Here is an 11,565-nt window from a genome sequence, read left to right as displayed (position 1 = left end):
CAAGAAGTGTGAGTTGTACAAGAGAAGGAAGATACAATGCACCTTGACAATGACACACAACAAGAAGTGTGAGTTGTACAAGAGAAGGAAGATACAATGCACCTTGACAATGACACACAACAAGAAGTGTGAGTTGTACAAGAGAAGGAGGATACAATGTACCTTGACAATGACACACAACAAGAAGTGTGAGTTGTAGAAGAGAAGGAAGATACAATGCACCTTGACAATGACACACAACAAGAAGTGTGAGTTGTACAAGAGAAGGAAGATACAATGTACCTTGACAATGACACACAACAAGAAGTGTGAGTTGTACAAGAGAAGGAAGATACAATGTACCATGACAATGACACACAACAAGAAGTCTGAGTTGTACAAGAGAAGGAGGATACAATGTACCTTGACAATGACACACAACAAGAAGTGTGAGTTGTACAAGAGAAGAAGGAAGATACAACGCACCTTGACAATGACACACAACAAGAAGTCTGAGTTGTACAAGAGAAGAAGGAAGATACAACGCACCTTGACAATGACACACAACAAGAAGTCTGAGTTGTACAAGAGAAGGAGGATACAATGTACCTTGACAATGACACACAACAAGAAGTGTGAGTTGTACAAGAGAAGGAAGATACAATGTACCTTGACAATGACACACAACAAGAAGTGTGAGTTGTACAAGATAAGGAAGATACAATGCAACTTGACAATGACACACAACAAGAAGTGTGAGTTGTACAAGAGAAGGAAGATACAATGTACCTTGACAATGACACACAACAAGAAGTGTGAGTTGTACAAGAGAAGAAGGAAGATACAATGTACCTTGACAATGACACACAACAAGAAGTCTGAGTTGTACAAGAGAAGGAAGATACAATGTACCTTGACAATGACACACAACAAGAAGTCTGAGTTGTACAAGAGAAGGAAGATACAATGCACCTTGACAATGACACACAACAAGAAGTGTGAGTTGTACAAGAGAAGGAAGATACAACGCACCTTGACAATGACACACAACAAGAAGTGTGAGTTGTACAAGAGAAGGAAGATACAACGTACCTTGACAATGACACACAACAAGAAGTGTGAGGTGTACAAGAGAAGGAAGATACAATGTACCTTGACAATGACACACAACAAGAAGTCTGAGTTGTACAAGAGAAGGAAGATACAATGTACCTTGACAATGACACACAACAAGAAGTGTGAGTTGTACAAGAGAAGGAAGATACAATGTACCTTGACAATGACACACAACAAGAAGTGTGAGGTGTACAAGAGAAGGAAGATACAATGTACCTTGACAATGACACACAACAAGAAGTCTGAGTTGTACAAGAGAAGGAAGATACAATGTACCTTGACAATGACACACAACAAGAAGTGTGAGTTGTACAAGAGAAGGAAGATACAACGCACCTTGACAATGACACACAACAAGAAGTGTGAGTTGTACAAGAGAAGGAAGATACAATGCACCTTGACAATGACACACAACAAGAAGTGTGAGTTGTACAAGAGAAGGAAGATACAATGTACCTTGACAATGACACACAACAAGAAGTCTGAGTTGTACAAGAGAAGGAAGATACAATGTACCTTGACAATGACACACAACAAGAAGTGTGAGTTGTACAAGAGAAGGAAGATACAATGTACCTTGACAATGACACACAACAAGAAGTCTGAGTTGTACAAGAGAAGGAAGATACAATGTACCTTGACAATGACACACAACAAGAAGTCTGAGTTGTACAGGAGAAGGAAGATACAATGTACCTTGACAATGACACACAACAAGAAGTCTGAGTTGTACAAGAGAAGGAAGATACAATGTACCTTGACAATGACACACAACAAGAAGTCTGAGTTGTACAAGAGAAGAAGGATACAATGCACCTTGACAATGACACACAACAAGAAGTCTGAGTTGTATTGTAAATGTTTTTACTGAGACTGACAGTATCCGACATGACACACAAACCAAGGTCGAGGTCAAACCGCTACAACAGTTCATTTCATCAAGGTCACCAACATTTTATTGTTTCCTCTTTAAAAATACTGTGCATCTTATAAGGGGGGGGGGGGGGGGTAAGCATTGGATCGCACTGAGAACACACTCACAATGTCTCAGCGATCGCATCTGCATTGTCAAGATTAAGGGGGAGTAAGTCGGGGTGCAAGTTAATCACCTAATTATAGACTTGCAGTTCGGGAGAGGGGAGGGGGCGGAGGGTGGTGAGGCAGAGTTGGGGGTGGGGCTATAGCTACGGTCAACGAACACAAGTTAACCATCAACATTTGTACAAGTTGTTCCAGTTCGACTGCTTTTTATATTTGACACCGGACTTTTTTCGTTTGCCACTTGTACGTCTATCAGAAATCTCGTCAATAAGGAGTAAATATTTCAGGGGCAGGTGTGAATCCGAAAATGACAGGTACGGGAGGTATAAGATTAACGGGTAAAGTAAGATACATTGTTGCCAGAGAATGAATAGTGTCTTAAAAACCTTCCCCCCAACCCTGGGCATAAGGTTTCCAAACAAGAAAGATTAGAGTTGATTTTGAAGCGAGAAGTCGTTTCGAGTTTAGCAAAGAAATGCAAAGCGCACATTCTTGATGAAATCTAACAGTGACACTGTCTAGTTGACGTAGAAGTATACTCGTGCCGCACCGTTCGTCATTTCAGCATTCCGGATCTTAAACACTCATCCTCGAGAGAGCAAATACCAAGGTTTACTACGTCATTATGGATGTCTGTGTATGCGCACAACGTCACTGACTGGGGAATGACGTGTGTGCGCACTACGTCATCAGATTTCGTGCAGTTCTTTTCACTCTTCCGTTTCCCGGCCCCAGTGGAAAGATTTGACAGCGCGCTTCATGTCGTCATCCGAAACGTAAACATCCGGGTACATTTCCCACTGGTCGGCGCTCATGTCTTCCCCTCCGTCGCGCTTTCCGAACCTGAAGAGTGATCCCCTCTTGCCGAAGCGAAAGAGCGAGCCTCGTTTGCCGAAACGGAAGAGGGAGCCTCGCTTTCCAAACCGGAAGAGGGAACTGCGCTTGCCGAAGCGGAAGAGGCTGCTGCGCTTGTCCGTGAGGTCATCATCCGAGTAGCCGACGCCGTAGGAAAGTTCCCCGGCAGGGAGGTCCGCTATGGATCGCTTCTGGGTGTGGGACACCTCAGAGTCCTGCAGCTGAGAGCCTGAAATGAAAAGAAGAAGCAGTAGTAATTAATTCAAAGTCAAATCTTTGTCCCGTCCTCGTTTACCTCCTCTGATTCTTTTGTCACATTCTTTATTTTGGTTGACATTTGTAAGAAGGGTATTAGTACTTTTTTGTTTTACCTTTGACAGCACATGAACAAGTAATTCCTATCTAGATGTAAATCTGTAACCCCACGTATTGTAAGCTGAGCTTGTTGTGTGGTCCCAATTCTGGTGTACTATATAGATGTAAATCTGTAACCCCACGTATTATAAGCTGAGCTTGTTGTGTGGTCCCAATTCTGGTGTACTATCTAGATGTAAATCTGTAACCCCACGTATTATAAGCTGAGCTTGTTGTGTGGTCCCAATTCTGGTGTACTATCTAGATGTAAATATGTAACCCCACGTATTATAAGCTGAGCTTGCCGCTGTGTGGTCCCCATTCTGGTGTACTATCTAGATGTAAATATGTAACCCCACGTATTGTAAGCTGAGCTTGTTGTGTGGTCCCCATTCTGGTGTACTATCTAGATGTAAATCTGTAACCCCACGTATTGTAAGCTGAGCTTGTTGTGTGGTCCCCATTCTGGTGTACTATCTAGATGTAAATATGTAACCCCACGTATTATAAGCTGAGCTTGTTGTGTGGTCCCCATGCTGGTGTACTATTTATGACACTCCATGTTTTCGGAATAAAATCATAAGGAAGAAGGTGATCGAGTGTTTGCAAATATGATGATATCGGTCAAATTCAACAACAGCATCCCAAATTCGATAAAGCTGTTGCAAGGTACCAAACTTTGCAGACGCAGACAGCCTGAAATGAAAGGAAGCGTCATGGTGAGTGTTTGCAAATATCATGACCTCGGTCAAATTTAACAACAGCGTCCCGAATTCAAGGCAGCAGTTGCAAGGTACCAAACTTTGCAGACGCAGAGAGCCTGAAATGAAAGCGGCGTGTGACTGCCTAAATGACGAGGTAAAAACGGTCATACGGGTAAAAGCCTCGGGAGATTCCGGCCATGAACGAAGAATAAGAAAAACACTGTCATCTTAAAGGGACACAACTGCATGAGTGAATGTGACAAATATCGCGGTGGCCCTGTTTGAAGGCCCCTAAGTCCAAGAGTTGTGGATTTTGATCCGATGACGGACAGGCCGTTTGTCACTTAGTCGATTAGTTTCTTCCACTTCGAGTTTCTTTTCTTCTCCTTTGGTCTTTGAAAAATCCCCCGAAAGCGGCGTATGGCTGCCTAAATGGCGGGGCAAAAGCGGCCATATACGTAAAAGCCGCAGGAGTGTCAGCCCATAAAACTATCTGCAAGGGTCAACAGGCGAGATTTACACATTTTTCTCAGGAATGATCGTGATTGACCCACATGTGTCCAATGTTGGTACTCGATTTGAGTAACGAAAAAAACTAGCTGGTCATAGAGAAAAACAGATAGTAAGAGAAACATACAAAAACAGGGAACAGATCAAGAGTTCTGGCTGCTTACATACTACTGTTACATTGTTCCCAAACGTTCTAGCTCAGTCTAGTATTATTCGATTTCTAAGGGTTTCTTACTTTTTCTGAACAAAGTAATATTTCTCCAAAAAACACTTTCATGCTTCTGTGTAGGAAGTCCTCTTCGACATCTAGTAGTTTACTTGGTCAACTGCTGTTGGCAGTCGTCTCCGAATTGATTTGACCTGGATGGTAGAGTCTTCTCTGATTGGTTCTGTGCATTACCAACTCCAATGGCAGTACACTGTGTGCAGAGGTCGTTTGAGCAGGATAATCCCTACATATAAGGTTAATCCCTACATAAAGAATAATCCCTACATATAAGGTTAAAGACAAGCGTTTGTTTGATAGGTCAACCCCCTTAATTGACTTTTTTGGGTGTAAAAGTGTGATTTTGGGCTATGAGGGGGTCAAGCTCATTGGCGCTGTTCCTCCGGCTAGGCTATAATCGTCATATCATATATGTATGATACCAACGAAAACACCTTTTTTCTGGTGTTCATTACTACGTGAATGATCCTGCTGTTTATTGCAGAGGTATTCTTCTTCGCTCCTTCACACTTACCCTCCACCTAACACCCCTCTCATCCCCCCCCTTCCCCCCCCACACACACACTTACCCTCCACCTAACACCCCTCTCATCCCCTCCCTCCCCCCCACACACACACTTACCCTCCACCTAACACCCCTCTCATCCCCTCCCCCCCCCCCCCCACACACACACACTTACCCTCCACCTAACACCCCTCTCATCCCCTCCCCCACACACACACACTTACCCTCCACCTAACACCCCTCTCATCCCCTCCCTCCCCCCCACACACACTTACCCTCCACCTAACACCCCTCTCATCCCCTCCCTCCCCCCCCACACACACTTACCCTCCACCTAACACCCCTCTCATCCCCCCCCCCCCCCACACACACACACTTACCCTCCACCTAACACCCCTCTCATCCCCTCCCCCCACACACACTTACCCTCCACCTAACACCCCTCTCATCCCCTCCCTCCCACCACACACACACACACTTACCCTCCACCTAATACCCCTCTCATCCCCTCCCTCCCCCCACACACACACTTACCCTCCACCTAACACCCCTCTCATCCCCTCCCTCCCCCCCCCCCACACACACTTACCCTCCACCTAACACCCCTCTCATCCCCTCCCTCCCCCCATGCACACACTTACCCTCCACCTAACACCCCTCTCATCCCCTCCCCCCCACACACACACACTTACCCTCCACCTAACACCCCTCTCATCCCCTCCCCCCCCACACACACACTTACCCTCCACCTAACACCCCTCTCATCCCCTCCCTCCCCCCCCACACTTACCCTCCACCTAACACCCCTCTCATCCCCTCCCTCCCCCCCACACTTACCCTCCACCTAACACCCCTCTCATCCCCTCCCTCCCCCCCACACACACACTTACCCTCCACCTAACACCCCTCTCATCCCCTCCCTCCCCCCACACACACACTTACCCTCCACCTAACACCCCTCTCATCCCCTCCCTCCCCCCCCACACTTACCCTCCACCTAACACCCCTCTCATCCCCTCCCTCCCCCCCACACACACACTTACCCTCCACCTAACACCCCTCTCATCCCCTCCCTCCCCCCCACACACACTTACCCTCCACCTAACACCCCTCTCATCCCCTCCCTCCCCCCACACACACACTTACCCTCCACCTAACACCCCTCTCATCCCCTCCCTCCCCCCCCCACACTTACCCTCCACCTAACACCCCTCTCATCCCCTCCCTCCCCCCCCCCACACTTACCCTCCACCTAACACCCCTCTCATCCCCTCCCTCCCCCCCCACACTTACCCTCCACCTAACACCCCTCTCATCCCCTCCCTCCCCCCCCCACACTTACCCTCCACCTAACACCCCTCTCATCCCCTCCCTCCCCCCACACACTTACCCTCCACCTAACACCCCTCTCATCCCCTCCCCCCCTCCCACACACACACACACACACACACACTCATACAGACACACTCCAACGCCAACGTTCAAACACATCCTAAGTACCCAACTGAGCTGCCGAGCTCACAAAGCATAATGACTCATGAAACACTCAGTATGTTCTTTTTCCAATCTGTACCACAAAGATATGTGACGGGGCACGATCTATAATGCTACCTGATGGGTGTTCAGCGAGGATAAAGATGAGTGATTCTGTGATTAGATACAGCCAAGGGCAGACAAGCGCGACCGCAAGTATCGGTGATACGTCAGAGGGTCCTTCAGAAATGTGGGATAATCTCCCCTGATGAGTGTCAAGCTGACGCGATAATTTGCCGAGACTGACACTCGCTGTTGTCTCTTCCAGCCCACGTTGTGTGCTCGAGCTGTGACGAGGGGCACACGCTTTTGTTTGTTTGTTTTATTTGTTAAAACTTGATCGAGAGGATCCATCCATTGTGTACAATATGTCCTTGCAAACTCCTCAGCCATCCACACACTATGTGCCGCCCACAGACAGTCAACCCTGTCTAGAACGGCCAGCCAAGGAACACACTAAAAGGAATCATTATTGACAGGTGGTCGTTTTGGAAAGGTGAAATATACATTGTATTGGAAAGCAGCTTGATGTTTTTTGGGTAGTTGTTATCTCGAGGTGGTCTCCAGGAAAGAGTCAACTGGTCTCTTTCATTTTCTGTTCACACTGTTTCTGCATTATTCTCCTGCTCCCCTCAAAGGCGTATTCTCGTATTTCCCAAAGGTTGGTCCATCTGGTTTTCGCGAGGTCCAGTCCACTTTGTAACACATTTTATGTATTCTCGTCAATCTTCATTTGTAGCAAAACAAACGCGTAGACATCATTTGGACAACATGTAATTTGTATTCCATCCGTATGTAAAAAAATCCCATTTGTTGTCACTTTCTATATTGATGCGTTTCGATGAATAAACTCCTCGTGGGAAGAATTGCTTTTTATTGATTTTATCATACACTCATCGAATGCTTCTTTCATCGATGTGAAGTTTCATAGCAAAGCTATCGCAACTTAGGGCGGAAGATGTAACTCTAGGTTCTTGTGCTGGCAAAGCTAAATGTAGCTCTGTGGCCTTCTTCTGTAACAAGGCGTGGTCTCCTGGAGACGGGTGTTGGGCTTTAAGCAGGGAAGTGCATTCTATCGTCATGCAAGTACTTCTAGATCATTGCTTTCATATTCAGATGGTTATGTAGGAGTTTGGTAAATCTTTCATGCCAGGGAAAAGAAGTTCAGTTTACGTTGTCAATTGCAAGATTGCAAGGGTGGTTTCTCTTGTTCGCCGTAGAGTCGTCTGCACATCAAACCAACTAGTGTCATTCTCTTGGCTTCAAACACCAACTTTAGAACACTGTCTGAAAGCAAATCTAGCCTTGATCATAATGCAAGGAATGCTGCACATCGTTTGCTAGCTCTTTTCAACAATGGCTTCAGGGGAAGGCAAACTCTGGCATGTGCTCTACCACGTTGAGTACGGGGCATGAAAGAAACGTTTTAACTCCATTTAAGTATGAGGGAAGAAGTTTCATCTCGAATGATTCGTCAGAAGTAGGTCATCCCTCAGAAGTTTGGAAGGTATTGTGCCTGTTCTTCCTCTACAGGGGTAGCTGTAGTAATCGTCAGGCTCGAATATCAGGTGTTTTGACAGAATTTTGTTTGTTTGCTTAACGCCCAGCCGACCACGAAAGGCCATATCAGGGCGGTGCTGCTTTGACATATAACGTGCGCCACACACAAGACAGAAGTCGCAGCACAGGCTTCATGTCTCACCCAGTCACATTATTCTGACACCGGACTAACCAGTCCTAGCACTAACCCCATAATGCCAGACGCCAGGCGGAGCAGCCACTAGATTGCCAATTTTAAAGTCTTAGGTATGACCCGGCCGGGGTTCGAACCCACGACCTCCCGATCACGGGGCGGACGCCTTACCACTAGGCCAACCGTGCCGGTTTTTGACAGAATAATTGAATGTACGTGTGATGGGTTCAAAGTGAACGCACTATGATATGACCTTGATATGACCTTGATATGACCTTGGGGTTTCTGTTCCAGGGAAAGGGTGGGGGTTTGGAAACTATACCCAGCAATGTAACCGTCAAGACATTTAAGTCAAACTTAACAAAAGCTCTGACTCATGCAGCTGGACTCCACGCAGTTGACAAGAACCCGCACGCAGATATCCTGTTGATGCCAAAAGCTTGACCGTTGAAATCTCAGGCTCCCCATTCAAAGCTGCAAAAAGCGGAGGGCCCCGATGATGCAAGAGTCAAAATCTAACACAGCGCAGGCGCTGCTGAAATCTTGCTTGATGACAAAAGTTTGGCCCGTGCAACCTCAGGCTCACAGCTCAAGCTTGTAAAAAGCTGAGACCGTGTGGCGTTGTGCCAGGGTGGACGGGGAAAAATGACACATGGACGCTTTTTTCACAACCTGCTTGATGTTCGATGCTCGGCCTCTCTAACCCCGAACCCGCAACTCAAACCTATAAAAAAGAAACCCGAGGGTGCGAAGCAATCTATTTAGCAAATCAACAAGCTAGACCCTGTGGGAAGGAATCTTCTATTCTTCACAATAAAAAATGTCATCGTGTTTCAAAATATAGTCCAAATGTGCGTCTACTGAAGTCGGTGTGAAATCGCATGCAGAATCTCCTCCCGACGTTGCATGATGCGTGAAGATAGGTATAGTGCGCTTCAGTCCACCAACTCGATCTTGCAAAATGTGAAAAGGCTCGAAAAAAGGAGAAAGAATGGAAGATTCTGGACTGAGGTTTGTGGGGTGTGATATGAATACGGTAGGAGATGGTCTCTGTAACCTCAAGTCTCAAAAGAGAAAAAAAAGAGATCGTGAAGTGGAACATGTGCGGGTGTGACAGAGAGACAAGACACGGTGACATGATGGGTGTCACGTGCCACGTGACTGACCTGCCTTCCACACTGTCCTGTGTGTTGAGGAGGGGGGGGGGGGGCTATGTGTGAGGGTTCTGTGTGTGTGTGTGTGTGTGTGTGTGTGTGTGTGGTGGGTGTGTGTGTGACGGGGAGACAGAGAGAGACGGATCTATGATGGGTTTCCCGTGCTATGTGAATGCCCCTGTCTGTCACACTGTCGTGTTTGTCGCGTGATGGACAAGTGCTCTATGGAAAGCCGTTTGGCTCATAACCATTACACGCGTAATAAAAAATAAATACACGCGTAATAAATGATTAATACGCGTGTAATAAATGATTAATGCGCGTGTAATAATCATTTTTTACGCGTGTAAGAAATGATTAAATACGCGTGTAATAACTATTTCATGCGCGTGTAAGAAATGATTAAATACGCGTGTAATAAATATTTCATGCACGTGTAAGAAATGATTAAATACACATGCAGGAAATAGTTTATACGCGTGTAAGAAATGATTAAATGCACGTGGAATAAAAATGTCATACACGTGTACGAAATGATTAAATACACGCGTAATAAATATTTCATGCGCGTGTAAGAAATATTTAATACACGCGTAATAAATATTTTATGCGCGTGTAAGAAATAATTAATACACGCGTAATAATCATTTCATGCGCGTGTAAAAAATATTTAATACACGCGTAATAAATATTTCATGCGCGTGTAAGAAATAATTAATACACGCGTAATAATCATTTCTTACACGCGTATGAAATATTTATTACACGTGTATTTAATCATTATGCTATTCCATAGCATAAGAAAAAAGATAAATTACACGCGCATTAATCATTTATTACACGCGTATTAATCATTTATTACGCGTGTATTTATTTTTTATTACGCGTGTAATGGTTATGAGCCAAACGGCTTTCCATAGTGCTCTCCCTGCCCTCTCCTTCGTCACTCGACTTGTGTCGTCAACAAGCTCTGCTGCTCTTCTGAGGGTCCGTTTTGCCCATGTGCTTTTGTTGTTGCCCTGTCCCTCTCCACGTGCCCGTTCTGTGTGTTTGCCTTTGTTTTTGTTTCCTGGCTTTGGGGTTATTGATATGCGGGGGTTACAGGCGGTATCATTACGCGCGGACAACGTGTGTCGAGAGGAGAGGTTACGTCCTTGTTTAAAGTCATACTACAGTGGAACCCTCTCTGAAGACCTCTAACAATTTGTGAAAATCGGGTCTGAAAAAGGGTGGAGTCTTGAAATAGAAGTATATCTACAGAGGTTATAAACAGAACATCTGAGAAAAAGCAAGATCCTAAAAAGAAGGGAGTCTTACATTGGGAGGTCATGTAGTGGAGGTTCCCCTGTACTCGTGGCTTTAATGACACCGATTAACACATCACGTCACGCTCATAACATCATTGCCTATGTCATTTTTGATGTTTTGAGAAAAACACAAAATAACTTCTTTGGTTTCTGAACAATCTGCCTATTTCATTTTTAGTTATAAGTTGCAAACTGCCTATCTCGAGCTGTTACCACGGGATAAATGTGAGATAAAGAGCTGACAGCGACATTTTCAATCAGCAAAACTCCATAACAACCCTCAAAGAGGTTTTGCATACCTCCACATTCTCAAAACAAGTCTTCCTGTATCATACAGAAAAAGAGCCTAACTAAAGAAACGAGATCGGCAGTTTTGCTTTCGTTACCGTGGCAATGGTTTCCGATGGTCTGAGAGTTTATACTCTCTAACACATGATATATACCCTTCCAGTAGCTTTCCCTGTAGTTTCACTACAGAAATGCCAAACACTGATATAGGTATTTTTCTTATGAGCGTGACAATAAGCTTCTAAGCCATTTGCGATGGTGACCTCTACTTTCCAGCGTACTCGAGGAGGACGCAAACGT

General features: G+C 45.4%; 1 protein-coding gene across 1 annotated transcript in view; it reads right to left on the bottom strand.

Annotated features, from left to right (window-relative positions):
- Nucleotides 1-1,942: 1,942 nt before the first annotated feature.
- LOC138947837 (uncharacterized) overlaps nt 1,943-11,565 on the bottom strand; it is a 60,156-nt gene continuing 50,533 nt past the window's right edge. The window contains exon 3 of the mRNA XM_070319393.1: nt 1,943-3,220. Coding sequence (XP_070175494.1) covers nt 2,847-3,220 — 374 coding nt within the window. The 3' untranslated portion in view covers nt 1,943-2,846. The remainder of the gene's footprint in view (nt 3,221-11,565) is intronic.

The sequence above is a fragment of the Littorina saxatilis genome, linkage group LG14 (assembly GCF_037325665.1).
Source record: "Littorina saxatilis isolate snail1 linkage group LG14, US_GU_Lsax_2.0, whole genome shotgun sequence".
NCBI lineage: Eukaryota > Metazoa > Mollusca > Gastropoda > Littorinimorpha > Littorinidae > Littorina > Littorina saxatilis.
The sequence above is the reverse complement of the archived record's forward strand: the minus strand, read 5'-3'. Positions and strand labels throughout refer to the sequence as shown.